The sequence below is a fragment of the Vombatus ursinus genome, unplaced genomic scaffold, assembly GCF_900497805.2.
Source record: "Vombatus ursinus unplaced genomic scaffold, bare-nosed wombat genome assembly UNPS02014830.1, whole genome shotgun sequence".
NCBI classification, from domain to species: Eukaryota; Metazoa; Chordata; class Mammalia; order Diprotodontia; family Vombatidae; genus Vombatus; species Vombatus ursinus.
The window spans coordinates 14,260,534-14,277,450 of record NW_020954608.1 but is presented as its reverse complement, the minus strand read 5'-3'; the positions used below and the strand labels follow the sequence as shown (position 1 = coordinate 14,277,450).

At 38.9% G+C, this 16,917-nt stretch overlaps 2 protein-coding genes across 3 annotated transcripts in view; one reads left to right on the top strand and one right to left on the bottom strand.

Moving 5' to 3' along the window:
* Nucleotides 1–9,576, bottom strand: part of CCDC146 (coiled-coil domain containing 146) — a 191,458-nt gene extending 181,882 nt beyond the window's left edge. Inside the window, exon 1 of one of the 2 annotated variants that reach the window (XM_027838605.1) lies at nt 9,495–9,576. The gene's annotated coding sequence lies outside the window, so the exon portion shown is untranslated. Of the gene's footprint in view, nt 1–7,739; nt 7,765–9,494 lie in introns of those variants that run through there. The other variant, XM_027838607.1, reaches the window with a different exon arrangement.
* A 374-nt stretch (nt 9,577–9,950) lies between these two features.
* The window catches only part of FAM185A (family with sequence similarity 185 member A), an 84,148-nt gene continuing 77,181 nt past the window's right edge, over nt 9,951–16,917 (top strand). The window contains exons 1-2 of the mRNA XM_027838704.1: nt 9,951–10,649; nt 15,639–15,748. Coding sequence (XP_027694505.1) covers nt 10,208–10,649; nt 15,639–15,748 — 552 coding nt within the window. The 5' untranslated portion in view covers nt 9,951–10,207. The remainder of the gene's footprint in view (nt 10,650–15,638; nt 15,749–16,917) is intronic.

Here is a 16,917-nt window from a genome sequence, read left to right as displayed (position 1 = left end):
ATTCACCCCCTTTCTGTATACCCCTTGAACATGGTGTAATAACAATACAGTTATCAAGGGTTACAAGTGTTATCTTCCCTTGTAGGGATGTAAACAGTTTGCCCTTATTAACAACATGTTGTATTCTTCTGTCCTGTTTAGTTTTTTATGTTTTCCTTGAGTCTTGTATTTGAAGATCAAATTTTCTGTTGAGCTCTGGTCTTTTTATCAAGAAGGTTTGGAAGTCCCCTATTTCATTGAATATCTATCTCCTCCCCTGAAATATCATGCTCATTTTTGCTGGGTAGTTGATCCTTGGTTGTAATCCAAGCTCCTTTGCCTTATGGAATATCATATTCCATGCCCTACAGTCTTTTAATGTAGAGGCTGCAAGGTCCTGTGTAATCCTGACTGTGGTTCCATGACATTTAAATTGTTTCTTTCTGGCTGCTTGCAGTATTTTCTCTTTGACCTGGTAATTTTGGAATTTGGCTACTATATTCCTCGCGTTTTCAATTTGGGATCTCTTTCAGGAGGTGATCGGTGGATTCTTTCTATGGCCATTATACCTTCTGGTTCTAGGACCTCAGGGCAGTTTTCCTGTATGATTTCCTGACTTACATAAACTGATGCAGAGTGAAATGAGCAGAACCAGGAGAACATTGTACACAGTAACAGCCACACTGTGTGATGACTGACTTACACGGACTTGGCTCTTCACAGCAATGCAAGAGTCTAAGACGATTCCAGAAGACTCATGATGGAAATTGCTATCCACACCCAGAGAAAGAACTATGGAGTCTGAATGCAGATGGAAGCAGACTGTTTGCTCTCCTCTTCCTTTGCTGTTTTGTTTTATTGCTTCATTCTCATGGTTCTTCCCATTAGTTCTAATTGTTCTTTGCATTATGACTAATGGGAAAATAAGCTTAATATGAATGTATAAGTAAAGCCTATATCAGATTGCATGCTTTCTTGGAGGGGGGAGAGAAGTGGGGGGGTATTTAAAACTCAAAATCTTATGGAAGTGAATGTTGAAAACTAAAAATAAATGAACTATCAAGAAAAAAAAAGAGAGAGATAATCACAGAAGATAAAATGATGATCACAAAGATTAAATTTAAAAGATTTTGTACAAACAAAACCAAAACAGCTAAAATTAGAAGTGAAGCAGGTAACTGGAGAAGGAGGTGGGGTGGGAAATCTTTACAGAAAGCTTCTCTGATAAAAGTCTCATTTCCAAGATATCTACAGAACTGATTTAAATGTATAGGAATAAGAGTCATTCTCCAATGATAAATGGTCAAAAGATAGGAGTAAGGAGTTTTCGAAGGAAGAAATCTAAGCTATCAATTGCCATATTTGTAAAAAAATTATTTAAATCTCTAAGAATTAGAGAAATGTAAATTAAAGCAACTCTGAAGTTCCACCTCATACCCATCATATTGATAAGACTAACAAAAAAGGAAGATAGCAAATGCTGGAGGGACTGTGGGAAAATAGGCATATTGATGTACTATTGGTAGAGCTGTAACTTGGTCTAGATATTCCGAAAAGTAATTTGGAACCACACCCCTAAAGTTATTATGCTGTGCATCCCTTTTGTCCCACTGATACTACTTCTAATCCTATACTCCCGAAGAGATCAAAGAAAGAGAGAAAGGATCTATATATGCCAAAATATTTATAGCCTACATTTTTCTGTAGACAAATAATTGGAATCTAAGGGTGTGTCCACTAATTGGGGAATGGCTGAACAAATTATGGATGTGAGTATAAGGGAATACTATTATGTGAAATAGGTGATTTCAGTGAAACATGGAAAAACTTGTATGAACTGACGTAGAGCGAAGTGAGCAGAACTAGGGGAACAACTTATACAGTAACAATTACACTGTGAAGACAACAACTTAGAAAGACTCCACAACTCAGATCAATGAAATAACCAACTACAATTCCAGAGGATTCATGTTCAAACATGTTACCCACCTCCTGATAGAGAGGTAATGGACTCAAGGTGCTTATGGAGACATATATTCTCTTTGGACATGGCCAATGCATGAATGTGCTTTGTTTGACTACACATAAATTTGCTATAAAGATTAAAAAAAAAGAAATGAGGTGCCAACTTATTGATAAGAACCCATGCAAGCTTTAGTCAAAATTGTAAAGTAAGCAAAGATTTGTTTTCAGGACTATCCCCTTTTTGGTCTATCCCTCTTTTCTTTCCCCACCTCTACCTATCCTCTACTTTCTGCTTTCCCTAGGGTTCCCAGTTTCTTCAGCTATCTGTATTCTGTTGTTCTACTTGGGCCTACCATATCCTAACAGCACCCCTTATTAGGACTTTTCCCTGTCCTGACCCAAGATGGGAAAGGACTAGACATTGGAACAGTTACCCATCCTTTTTCCTTTGAGGGCACCACTATCTTTTTCAGTTGTTGTTGTCTGTCCTTTATTCTTGAAGAATACCATGACATCAGGGAGGTGATACCATGACATCCTTTCAGTTACCCAAGTATGAAATTTCCATTCTTTCCTTTAACTCACACCACAATTACAATCAGTTGCCAAGTCTTGCAGATTTTACCTCCATAGAATCTCTCATATTTGTCCACTTATCTTCACTCACAAGACCACCATCTTTGTTTAGGCCCTCATTATCTCTAGCCTGCACTAATGCAATAGTTTCTTAATTCATATCCATGTCTCCCTGATTGGCTCAGAGTGAATTAGTTCTGTTTTGGCCCCTCCCAGATTGATTTTTTTTTTTTTAGTGAGGCAATTGGGGTTAAGTGACTTGCCTAAGGTCAAACAGCTAGTACATGTCAAGTGTTTGTCTGAGGCCGGATTTGAACTCAGGTCCTCCTGACTTCAGGGCTGGTGCTCTATCCACTGTGCCACCTAGCTGCCCCACAGATTGATTTTTCTAAAAAAATTTTGACTAGATAAAGAGGCCATTTTCTGCCTCCTTTCTTACCTATCCTTAATCACTGAATGGGCATTGCCTCAGTCAAACTGAAATCTGTTAAGACCTTAGCTTAAAAAGGCCAAAGTCTCCCACTGCATGCAGGGCCGTCTCCAGTTGTCATGACCTTTATCTGGCCACTGTACCCAGATGGATCCAGAAGAGAAAGTAAGGCTGGTGACTTTGCACAGCCTTCCCTTACTTAAATCCGATTCACTTGCATGTCATGGCATCACCTTCCTAATGTCATGGTCCTCTTTGAGAAAAAAGGACAAACAAACCAAAAAAAAAAAAAAACCAAAACAATAACCATTTTCTCCAATCCATTTTCTACCCATCTACCAAAGTGATTTTTAAAGCACAGTTCTGACTATCTCACCTCTCTGCTCAAGAAGCTCCAACGATTCACTACTGCTTCTAGGATCAAATAAAACTCCTACATATAGCATTTAAAGCCCTTTAAAATTTGGCTGCAGCTTTCCTTTCCATACTTCTTATGTTTTTATTCTTTTTCATAAACTCTACAATTCAGTATAGCCGGATCACAGAGTGGAGGGATGGGATTAATAATAAGAAGGGGCCAGTTGTAAAGGACTTTAAATGTCAAACAGAGGATTTTATATTTGATATTGAAGGTAATAAGGAGTCACTGAAGTTAACTGAGTGGGGCATTGGCAGTAATATGTTCAGACCTGTGATATGGCAGACCTATGCAGTCAGGTCTGATCTTCAGGAAAATCACTTTTGGCAGCTATGAGTAGAGGATGGACTGAAGAGGGGTGAGACGCGAGACATAGAGACCACCCAGCAGGCTACTACAACAGTCCAGCTTAGTTAGAGATGATCAGGGCTCAAGGCTAGTAGGCTGGGGGACCATAAAGGAGAAATGTTATGAAGGTAAAAATGACAAGATCTGACAATTTCTTCAAAGTCACACAGAGTTAGCGGCAGAACCAAGACTAGAATCTGTTTTCCCTTAACTTTCAACCTAGGGCTTGTTCTATTATACAACATGTGTGATTCAAGCTATAATGTAAACATAAAAACAATGGCTTAATGCAAAATTATTATATATCATTCAAATTTCAAACACAAAGACTATAACAAAACATACTCTTATATGATTGAGCAAAACATAATTGCCACCTTGTGGCAACTTACTACTAATGCAGCAGCAAATGTGAGAGCTCCAGAACTACTTATGTGGTATGTTTGTTGGCGTACAAAAAATCTAATTGCAACTGCCTGCTGGCTTATCTCACAAACACAGAACATCCCAATATATGAAATAATGTACAAAAAGCCTTGTGTGGACGTTAGCCAGTCTACTAAAACTATGGTATATTCTGGAGTCTGGAGACGAGCACAAGAGAATTAGCAGTTAAATTAGAAATTTAGGCCATAAACAAACTTTCAGAAATTTTTTCTTTGCATAGGTTCATGAACATGCAGAGGGAATGTTTATAGGACCATGGCTCTAAAGCAGGAAGGTATCTTATAAGTATGTTAGTCCAGCCCCCTCAATTTATAGACGAAGAAACTGAAACTCAAAGAGATTAAATGACTTGCCCAAAGTCATAGAGTAGCAAATGGCTGAGGCAGGGAAAGAACTCAATCAACCAATCAATCAATAAGCATTTATTAAGCACCTACTATGTGCCAGGCACGGAGCATAGGATTCAACAACAATAAAACAGTTCTAGCTTTCAAAGATCTTGCATTCTATTGGAAAATACAACATGCACATATTAAAGTGTATGTAAAGTAGATAAAAAAATGCAAAGTGGAAGGAACTACAATGGGGGCTGGAGGAAAAGGAAAGGTCTAATGCATAAGGTGACATGTTAGCTGAACTCTGAAGGAAACTCAAGATTCTAAGAGGAAGAGGGAAGGAGGGAATGGAGGAAATGTATCAGAGCAATGGGAGTCAGTCTATGCAAAGGCATAAAGATGGGAGATGGAGTGTTAGATGTAAGGAATAGTTAAGGAGAACCATTTGGCTGGATCACAGAGTATACAAAGATGAATAATATGAATAATAAGGTTAGAAAAGTGGGTAGCATGACTTTGTACTTTGCCATAGCCATGATTAGCTATGTGAACAGGTCCAGAATCAGCCATGGGATGAAGCAAGCTTTCTTCTCACTTCCCTCTCTTACTCCTTTACCCTATCAATGAATGAATGAAAAGCACCTATTAACAGTTTAATAGGTGCCAAACTCTAGTTTAAGTTCTAGAAATACAAATACAAAAGTCCCTGCTCTCAATGAGTTTACATTCTAATAGGGGAGCATGATATAAATGAGGATGCAGTGGCCAGGAAAGGGAATTTGTGCTGGGGAAGACACGAAGATGGTGGGTCAGTTAAGCTCAAAGTAGTGATGATCTGATTGCAGTTCTGAGAACAAAAGGTAGAAAGCAGAAGTTACAAAAGTATACACACAGCTGAAGGGTAGACGGTAAAGAGAAAGTCGAAAGGTGCCCAGTAGTGCTAAGACTGACTAAGCTCCTCCCAGGAATGGCCTCTAGAGATACAGTTTGGAAGGTGGAGTGACAGCAGGTGGCAGGGCAGAAAATGGCCAAATAAAAAGGCTTCATGGCTAACCAACAATTAAAATCCTCAATAAATCAGTCAATCAGGAGCAGGTAGGCAGTGCAGTGAACAGAGCACTGGCCCTGAAGTCAGGAGGCCCTGAGTTCAAATTCGGCCTCAGACCAAACATTTGACACTTAGTAGCTGTGTGACCCTGGGCAAGTCACTTAACCCCAATTGCCTAAAAAAAAATTAAATAAATAAAAAGATAAATAAATCAGCCAATCAATAAGTATTTATTGAGGTCTGCTGTGTGACAGACATTGAACTAGGCACTAGGGATACGTGTAAGAAGAATAAAAGGTTCCCTAACTGCAATGAGTTTACATTCTAATAGGGATATACAGCATAAATATAAAGTTAATACATACAGAGTAATTACTAGTAGGATGGAGGGCACTAGCATTTGGAGGGATCAGAAAAAGCTTCATATAGAAGACAGTGTTTGCCTTGAAAGCAAGAAAGGGAGTCTATGAAGTAGGGGTAAGGAAGATGTACATTCCAGGCAGAAAGGGAATAAATCAATGGGAATAAAAGTACTACCTCATTGCAGTGAGGGCCCAGGTTAGGTTGGATAACATGATTTTTGTAACATACCCAATCAGCATTTCCACCAGCTTCATTCAGCAATTTGTAAGTAGGTGCAGAAGGAATATGGTAGGAATAATTCACGGCTGAGGTTTAGCCAGAGGACAAGGGGGTGAGGGATTTAAGAGCAGAGGACAGTGTGGAATTGAAAGAGCTGACTAGAGGGTTGAGGCGAAAGAATGAGAAAAGTGAAGTCAGAACAAGAGTAATGGCCTAAGAAAGCACTGACTGACGGAGAGAATAGAGGTTTTATGGAGGGCAAAGAACAGACGTAGGAGTGAGGCATAGAGAGAGGTGGAATGAGCTGAGGTTATTTTAGATAGAAGATCCAAAACTGTATACCTAGGAGAGAAGGTAATAGAACATTGCTTCTTCCCCAATGTTCAGTCCTTTAGACTCTTACAAAATAAGGGAACATGTCAAAGATAGGACTTTTACTGTTACTGTACCAAAAAAAGAAAGAAAGAAAGAAAGAAATCTGGGAAGTTATTTTTATTGAGGACCTAATCACATCCCTATCCCTGAATTGTGCTGTATCAAAACTTGCAATAACCCTGGCCTCAGTCTTGTGGCTTCAGTTGGCTGTAGAGAACATCGTTCAATAAATCTCATTTTGTTACATAAGTTTTGTCCATGGGTTCTTTGCCTTTTCCCTTAGTAATATGATGGCCTACTACAGAGTCATTCATTCAGAGAGGCATTTGCTGTCAAATTCAGGAATTGAAACAGGTAGGACAACTTGATAGATTCTTTTCATTTTAAGAAAAATCCACACAACTCAAAGTAGTAGTACTAATTAAAATTACTGATTAAAAGTAAATTAAAATTACTGACACTTTAGTGACGACTACGAAAAACAACCAAATCCCCACTGTCCAAGTTTACAATCTAACAGATATAAAGAAAATGGAATCAAACACTTGCCTATAATTTACAACCAATCCTAAGGTATTTGGGACCTATCACTTTTATAACAGATTTGAAATTAATATTCTCTCTAAGGCTAAAAATTACAGATGAATTTGCTGCTCAGCAACTGTGGCAGAAGTCTCCACACAGAGAGTTCTCCCCACAGGTCCTGGAACTTTCTACCCTATTCCCCAAATAAGGAAGTAATAAATATGCATTTTAAATATTCTTTAACTCAAATATCCCCTCATTTAGTTTCAATTAATGAGGTTTTCCTGAGGAAACAGCTTATACATTCTTCCTAAAACTTTTCTTTTGCTATTATAAATTGAAATACAAATCACTGAAAAAGTAGGAATAAATCCAATTGTATTAAAATTTTAGTGGGAAAACAATCTACACCTTTTTTTTAAATTAATTCTTCTCTTCCAGAAAACCATTCATTCTGGGATTAATTTATGAAACCTAAAGACAGAAACTAAATAAGAAAAAGAAATGACCTTTCTGAATTTTTACTGTTAAAGATTTTTTTCAAAGTTTATTTTCATCTTCCAAATTTGATAGAAGCACTGATGTATAAAGCTATGTTTCATAAACTCAAAGCATTAGGTAAAATTATTTTGCTTTATTTTTTTTTCTTCAAAAGTTCAATTGTAAAAAAGGTACTGAAGAAAATACACTAGGAATTTGTGATTTACTCACTTTAGGGAAATTTTCCCACCAAAGTAGATTTCAGCCCATCTACATATTCTAGTAGAAAGGCCCTAGGAAGTTGCCTGAGGAAGAGGTGAAGTGACTTGCGTAAGGTTACCCAAGTGGTATCAGAAGTAGGTCTATTTTCATGAAACCAAGCTGGCTTGTTATCCACTACTCCACATTGCTTTTAAAGGAAAAATAAGAAAACAAATAGTAGGAGTACCATCATATCTTAGTAGTAATAACTTCTCACATAATTCTAGTGAATTTTTAAAACTGTATATGATCAAGAAAAAATTTTCTAACATAGACATTCATTTTGCTTAAAAGGGGGTAGATAGGGAAATATTTTTATTATATGTTTTGGAAATACATGTTTATTGAAATGTGTTTATTACATTGTTTGAACCTACCTTGATGCGGCTAGAAAATGGCTGACCTCAGAGATGCTCTCAGGGTAGCTGAATGGCTACAGGGAATACTTAAATCCCACCCAGGTCTTGAGTCCACCCAATGCTTGTGTTGTGAATGTTTATGTTTACATCTCAAACTACCTAAATTTGAATATTTGTGCTTACTGATACACATCTCTGTAGACTTTCCCACTGTTTCGTCCACTGTACAAAACAGCTTAACGCCTTAGTGCGGTTGGTTTGAATATTCTTAGAACCCTTCTACTAAATAAGTTTCTTTTCAAAATTATTTCTGATTTTGGGTTTCATTCTTGTGACTATCAGATGCTTACTAGTGTGACAACAATGCCTAAGTTTTCTTGCCCACAAGCAGTTTAATACATCACGGATAGCTTGATGCATCACAGAGAAGGAATTAAACTAAAGAGTGTGCTATCAGTGGGTCTATAAAGATTTTGACAGTTGTACATGAAGTTTAACTGAATTTTTAAAGTGCTTAAAAGTTCTTTGATAATAATTTCAAAAGAGTTATGGATACAAATTTTTGTAAGTGAAATAAGACAATGAAGCCTAAAAATTGTAAATAATTAATTCATCTAAAAGTATATTGAGAAGAATGAAGCAGGTAAATAAACTTAAATATGTATGCAATGGCCAGCAAAATAATATGGCCCCCTATCCAGTCTTAAGATATCCTCATCTTACTTCTACAATGTTTTGATTTTTACATTCTGTGACAAGTGGAACTTCTGAAGTTCAGATTTGGTGTTATAATTATTAACGATAGCAAAACAACAACGATAATTTGTGACTATATGAATGAGAGTTGGAAATAATTCACTGGGGAAGGTGGTCATGGAAAAGAGAAAAAATGAGGATAGGGCTGCAGTCATAGACTCATAGACTACTGAAACTAGAAAGAAACTTAAGAGATCACATAATCTAGCCTCCTTTTCCAGATGAAGAAACTGAAGGTGAAGTGACTTGCCCAAGACACAGAGCGACTGAATGGGTAAGGAAAAAGAAACAATATTTGCTAAAATAATATATATATTTATGTATATTTATATACATATACACATATATACATACACACATGTATATACATACACACATATACAGACGTATACACATCTATACATATGTGTATGCACATATGTATACATATATACATGTATACGTGTATAAGTATATACGCATATGTATATAAACATATATGTGTGTGTGTGTTTTTTTCATTCTTAGTTCCCCTCTCCTTTACCTCAGGGCGTTGCCCATAAGGTTTGGACTCCGCCTCCCACATGTTCCTCCCCTGTTACTCCCACATTCCAATGGCTCATTTTCTTACCTTTTCGGCAATACAGACCCTCTTCCTCTGGCCCTTTCTTTCCAGTGCTGGCTGCTTCGACTTTGGGAATTTCTGCCCTTTTTCTCCCGCACCACTGCAGGAGTCGCTCTCTCTAGGGCCTCAGCCGCCGCGTCCCCTGTATCCATGGAGACCACGTAACTCCAACACATCGGTTGTTTCCAGGTTTCCTATTGGCTGGCAAGGGTCCTCCGCACCCCTCCTACAACTGTAGACCAATGAGCTCGAGGCACAGGACATAACCAGTCAGCTGCGTACTAACAAGCTTTCCCTCTTATTTGCATACGCCCCCAGCAATACGCCCCGCTGGTTCAGGAGCGGTCTTTCTGGGAGTTGTAGTTTAATGAGTGCCTAGAACCCCACGCTCTTTATGCGGTTCAGAACTACCTATCCCGTCTGCCCACGGGGATATTGAGGGGTTGAGAGGGTCAAAAGCCACCTTGTGGTTGAAGACTGGGGAATTCTGACCTGGGGTTTTAATTTCTTCTGGGGTCTGGAGTTGTTAGTGGCAGGCAGTGCAGGGCAGGCAGATTGCGGTGGGGTGGCTAGGCTCGATTTATGGGGCTCGGGGGTTCATTACAGTCCACGCTGACCCGTCGTGCGTTCCTTACTCCGTTAGCCTCGCCGGGTCAGCGGCGGCCAGGGGACTCCTACGCGGAGCTGTGGTGACCTCGGGCCAGACTTGAGCCGGGATCATGCTTATCCCCGGCCCCGGCTGGTGGCGAGGCGGCCCCCAGCTCGGCCCCTTAGGGCTCTGGGCCGGGCTCCGGGCTGCCGCGGCCCCGGCGGCGGTGCGCCGAGTCCCCCCAGCCAGACCCTGCAGCCGGTTGGAGAGGAGCCCCTTGAACGAGCCCGTGGTCGCTCGCAAAACCCCGCTCAAGGAGTGGACGCTGATAGTCAACCCGTTCGGGCGGCTGCAGGCGCGGCTGCCGTGCGACATCGCCGTGAGACCCCTAGACCCTTACCACTACCCGGACTCGGACCGGGTGCTGGTCACGGTGAGCGGCGTGGAGGGCGGCAGCCTGGACCTGGACAGCATCCAGGTGAGGTACGACGAGGCCCTGAAGCAGATGGCCATCGTCTCGGACAGCATCAGCCAGCAGGCCTCGGTGGAGGTGAAGGTCCCCATGAAATTCGGTAAGCCCGGAGGGTTAGCGCTGAGGGAGCTCGGACCCCCGCGCTGCGCAGGGTCACGGAGTGTAAGCTGCGAAGGCCCAGCCGAGGTCGTCCAATGGTTTGTTCAAGGTTACGCAGGTGATTCGAACCCAGGACCTTTAATTCCAAATTCAGCCATCTTTTTCTCCGCAATACACAGTCTCCCTAGCCCTGTTATTATAGTATTAGTAGCAATAATAATAGTAGCTAGCAGTAATATAGCGCTTTAAATTTGTAATCTCATTAGGTCCACAGTAATGGCACCTAGGCATTTATTTGACTTCCAAAGTAAAGAAGGGACGTGTGTGCTTTACATTTTGTTAAATATTTTGATCCTAAGAGTACCAAGACCTAGGTAGTTATTGGCTGCTAAAGGAAATGGGCATGGGCGTTGAACTTGTATTCTCATTCAGCCTATAAGCAACTGCAGCATGGGGGCAACCAACTTTTTGAGCAAATGATTGGTAGAGGGCTTATATCCTCTGCAGAGTTTAGATTTCTCAGTTATTACAAAAGATGGGACTCTGTGGAGACTTCAGATCCTAGATGTGCCACTAATAATGACCCTCTTCAGATGATGTTTTAGATGTTTTTGTGGTTGTTCTAATGGACAGGTGTAATTGGAAACATTAATTCACTTTGGTCCCCTTTACTTCACACTGGACTTAAAGGCAGTTCAGATCTTAGCTCTGCAACTTGAAAGATTTGTGACCTTAATTTCTCTGAATCTTAGTCCTGATGGTGTTGTGGAAAGCCTACTGGATTTGGACCCAGAGGATGTAAATTCCAGTTCTGGAACTGCCAGGGAATAATCTGGGTGACTTTGAGCAAGTCCCTTCATCTTTTTGGGACTCAGTTTCCTTATCTGTAAAAATGAGGGGGTTGGATTAAATAACCTCCAAGGTTTCTTCCAGCTGTAGCTCTATGATCCTATCATTGATATTTAAACATATTGCTTGCATCACTGGGTTTTTATAAGCCTCAGAGGAGATGATGAGTATAAAGAGTCATTACTATTTAGAAAGTAATAATAGAGGTCTATTACTAATTGTTCCTAAATATTTGGGAACTGTTAGCCAGTTAGGTTTTGCAGAGCAGCCTCTAGATTTTAAAATAATATCATCTACTTACTGAGGTGGTTTAAAAAAAAAACTCCCAGATTTGCTAAACAATCTAAAAAACTAATTTAAATTATATATTACTATTAATTTTAAGCCGATATTAAATAGAAAATTTATCTACATTACTGGGAAATTATTTGATGTATTAACTACTCAGATTTTCAGAGTTTGTGTTTTAGCAAATCTGATTGCTTTTGTAACCTTTAGTTTTCTGAGTCAGTGCCAGCTGAGCTTAAGATCTGGCAGGACCTATTGAACCAGAAAAGCTTCCAGTACTAGGAAGGTGACAGATGACTTGTCTATTGTGTGAGGAGGACTCGTCTAATTGTAGAGAGGCTCACTGACCAGGGGGTGTTAAATTTGCTGGGGAAACAGCCATTCATTAGGGTAGTCTGTTAAGGTATAAAGAGAAGGCAAAATGCCTAGATGGAAGGAGTGTGCACTGCAATAAACTCATGGCTCCTTGATGTATTGATGTCAGGATTAGGGAGGGGCTAATATAGTGCTTGACTCTTTGGCATATATTGAGAGAGATTCCATTAATTCTTGGTATCTTGTGGGTTATATATTAAATGTCAGTGTCCTTTGCTTTACAGAGCTATTGTGATTTAACTATTGTGATTTACTAAGTTGTTTGATTGGTAGAACCAAGAATACTTTATTTTTCAATTTTGCAGCTATTTACACGTACACAGTGGTCACATTGGCATTTCTTAGCATTTCATATTTTCAGAGTGCTTTACAGTCCCTTAATTTCAGTAGTTATTCATTTAGTTGGTGTTGGTCACCATTTTGAGATGAGAAAGCTTATTATATTACTTAGTCCTTTACAGAACAAATTTAGTGTTATAGAAAAAAATTGAATTTATAGCTTGAGTTCATGTTTAGTACTTGTTTAATACTGTTACTTTGACACTTTGGAAGGGACATGATTTTATTGGTGTGGTACTTTCTTTACTGATATAGATTGTAACCCCTTTACATTTCAGTTGCCCTGATAGGGAGAAAAATTCTGTACCTGATGGCTACCTTTCACTTAGACTGGTTCTAGGACAACAGACTCACAATACCATAGTCAACACCTTTTCCAACGTGGTAAGACCTAGCACATTGGGTATTTTTCTGCCCTATACATGAACTTTAGTTCACCTTAACATGTTAAGTAGTCATACTTGTTGGGAGCTGAAAATGTCAGTGTAGTTAGAATCTTAGAGCTGTAGACAGAGCAGTTTCTACCCACAATAGGCCTACAATAATGTATAAGAATATGACTTTAGTGGAGGACTTGTTTAATACATTAATAGCACTACACATTAATATAATAAAAGTAATAATTCACATTTATATATAGATTTAAGGTTTACAAAACTTCCCTAAAACGTGGTATAGCACACAGTAAAGATATACTGCCCATATATTTTTTTAAATAAACAAAACAAAGATCAGGAAATGTGAGATGAGTTCACCATTGTCACATACATAGTAAGTGGTGGAGGTGAAATCAAATCCGAATCTTAACATTTGAAATCACCTTTTTCTAATATGCTTTTTGATCCAAGTTTTAAGAAAGTTCTCATCTCAAGCAGAGGTGTACAGACTAATCAGGATTATCTGCAGATATTTGTACTAATGAGACCTCAAAAAATCGTTATGAAGTATAAAAATGTAGGAGGCTGAGACCACACTCCCTTAGCTATGTCAGTGGTTGGTTGATTTGTCAATGTATACGAGGCCAGCTATGTAGAGATTTTTGTAGGCTGGCTGGCCCAGTGCTATTTGGCTATGCTTGAACATACTTTTTTCTGGGCAAAGTTCAAATTTGTATCTTCATTTCTCTATCCATTTTCAGAACTTGTAAAGGGCACCTTCCCTATACATCCAGTCTTATACTATATGTATGCATGTGCACATGTGTATTTGTATAGACATATATTTACATGCATGTGTGCATATGTCTGCATATGTGTATGTGTGTGTGTATAATCTAATGAATTGTTAAAGAACTATTTCAATTCTGAAATTACCTTCTGTATTCTTGACTACTTTTTGATTGTTGGTTTTAATAATGACACTTTTTAGGTGATATTTTAGATATTTTTATTGTTTTATTAGAACAGTGTAACTGGAAGGATTTATAAGTTAGTTCACTTTGGTCTCCGTACAGATACTAATCCTATTCCTGGTTTGTTTCATTTCTTCTTTATATATTATATAAACCAATTGCCCTAATTCATAGATCTCACTTTGGTACTGATAAATTCTGTAGGAGAAACAACACTAGTCTGCCATGGCTCTTCTGGGAATTTTTTTGTTCCCACACTTTTTGTCTCCTCTTGTCCCCCCCTCCCCCATTCAGGATTTGGATCCTTGAGGAGCAGAGTGAATAGAGGGAAGAGAGTTTTTCCTCCCTCCCCATGCCCTGCCATCTCAGAGAATAAAAGAGTAGAAGTATTTCTGACAACCAATCAAGGTTGTCCATTTTGATTATGTTGCTTTAAGATAGAATCTTCTAGTCTTTGGTGATAGATTCAGTATTGACCACCCCACTCTCTCTAGTAGTTTTAGATAGTGATTTTATAAATTTCAGCAAGTAGGAGCTATCCTTACAAGGGTGTAGAAAATACCTTTGAACCTTCTGAAGTAACGTGACATGTAAGCATAAATCCCTGTTTGTCAAACTTTGGGGCCTTGATTTCACTGTAGTTAAGAAGCATTCAGTTTCCTATTGGTGTTAGGCTCAGAGAGGGCATCTAGGTATTAGTATATGACTTAATCTCAGTGTTATTTTCTCATGGTTATGTGTTGCTTAATGGCCAACTGTGACACTTCATTGTGGTAGTAGTGGGGTGACACTAAATTCTAGAAGTTTATGCTATTGGAATGTAAATTCTGGAGGGTTCTACCAGATGGAAAGGCTTCAGGTCTGGACCAGTAGGTGAAAGATATGTCTCTTGTCTCAGGAACAACCTAGTTAATTACAGAGAAGCAAGTTACCTGAGGATTGGTTTCCAGATAATTACCGGGGGGCGGGGAGAGAACTACAGTGATTCTTGAGGACAGTCCACTGAGGCTTGGAGAAGTCACAGCCTGTAACAGGAGGCTGTAGATAGGGAGGGAGGGAAAGGTCTTACAGTGATCAAATTTTGGATCTTTGAAGGGGATAGGGTTATAGCTAAGATTTTGTCCTTGGGATCTCTCTGATTTTCAGAAAATGTGTTTCTTTTCTTCAATTGTCTAGGATCATGCTATTAGTAAACGCAGATGGAAAGTGATTTCTTCACTCCTTAATGAATAGGAGCAATACACAACAGTTAACAGGACTGCTTTTCCTATTTACTTCTTCATTTTGCACTGGTATTCAGATCTGATCATAGAATGGTCTTTCCATTATCCAGTAGGAAAAAAAAATCACATTTTTCTTTTTGATGCATTTCATTCTTTTGGCAAATGTATTTCATTAATACAGTATTTTTTCATTAGTATTGTCCCATATATGCTTAGAGATAGACAGATAAGGTGACTTCACAGCCCCTTGTCCAGACTCATAGTAATAAATGCCCCATGTATTATTAGTCAGACTGATACCTGTCTCAAACAAGTATTCTTTTGAAGAGTAGAGGAAAAGTGGCTTCATCCCCTCTCTGCCAAGCCATTGCAAAGGGTAAAATAGTGGAGCTATCTTTTGGACAGCCCCTGAAGGTTGTCTGTTTTGACTGTGCTGCTTTGTCTTTTATGCCAGACCTAGTATTGGCTGCCCTGCTCTCTGAGGTGCTGTCCTTGCAGGGATGTTGAAATACTCTTACTGCTTATTAGCCATTGTACTAACTTGTCTTTCCTTCTTTGTTTCTAGATTTGAATATCAGGACATCAGGGACTGGCTGTGTAAAGGTGCAGGAAGCTGAGTGTGATGATTGTAGAATAGAAACTGAACAAGGGATTAGCATCGTGCAGTCAGTTAAGGTATGTATATATACCAAATTTTCCTAACCTTGTTTACTATTTAAACAAACTCTAAACTTTATAATATTTGGTATGGTACTAAGTTGAAGACTTACCTAGGATACTAATCTTTAACATGCATAATCAGTCACTTTTCAGAAATTTTTCAACTTTAGTTTTAAGTGATCTCTGCTGGTAAACCACTCTGGTGGAAGTGTAATGGTGACAGGCTGTTTTGAGGATTTCTCTTTGATTTTTCTTATATCTAAAGTGAGTAATGCTCTCTGACTATTTGAGAACAATTCTTTAAGTTGTAGAAAACAATGTTCCCAAAGGGATGTTTTCTGAAGTATTTTCTAGAGGTCTCAGAGGCAGTATGGTCTAGTGCAGGGGTGGGGAACCTGCAGCCTTGAGGCTACGAGTGGCCTTCTAGGTCCTTGGTGTGGCCTTTTGACTGAGTTCAACTTTTACAGAACAAATCCTTTTATTAAGGGGATTTGTTCTGTGAAGTTTGGATTCAGTCAAAGGGCCACACTTGAGGACCTAAAGGGCCACATGTGGCCTTGAGAGCACAGGTTCTCCACCCCTGGTGTAGTGGATCAGTGACCAGCCTCAAAGTCAGGAGAGGCCTGGATTCAGGTCCTTGTCTGAGTGACTGGTTGTGGCCATGTGACCCTACACACTTTCTCTTTCAGTACCCCAGACAGTTCTGCCTTGAATTTGCAAAATAGTTGCCTTCTTCATTGGTAAAGGGAGCTCTTCACTGATCTCTTCCTGCACTAATGGAATCATAGGTCTAGTTTAAAAAAAAAAAAGTGAAAGAAAACTATAGAGGTTGTTCACTTTATACAGTAGATATATACCTGAATAATTATATGCAAATATATGTATTAGGAAATTCATTATTTAAAGGAATACTTTGATAAATATTTAATAGACATTTGACCCCCTAATTTACATATTTTAACCCAATAGGAAAATCTTAATTTTGCTAAAAATCACATGTGTATTACTCTTGGTGACAATTCATTATAATAATATGTAGAAAAATACTGTATGTGGAAGCTAAGTAAACTTTTGAAAGAAAATTTTTAAATACTGGAGAAAATATTGAAACTTCAGTGGTAAAGTGTTGCCTGAGTCGTTTTAGGTAAGAGCAATCAGTTTAACACTGTCCTCGTCATTAAGGG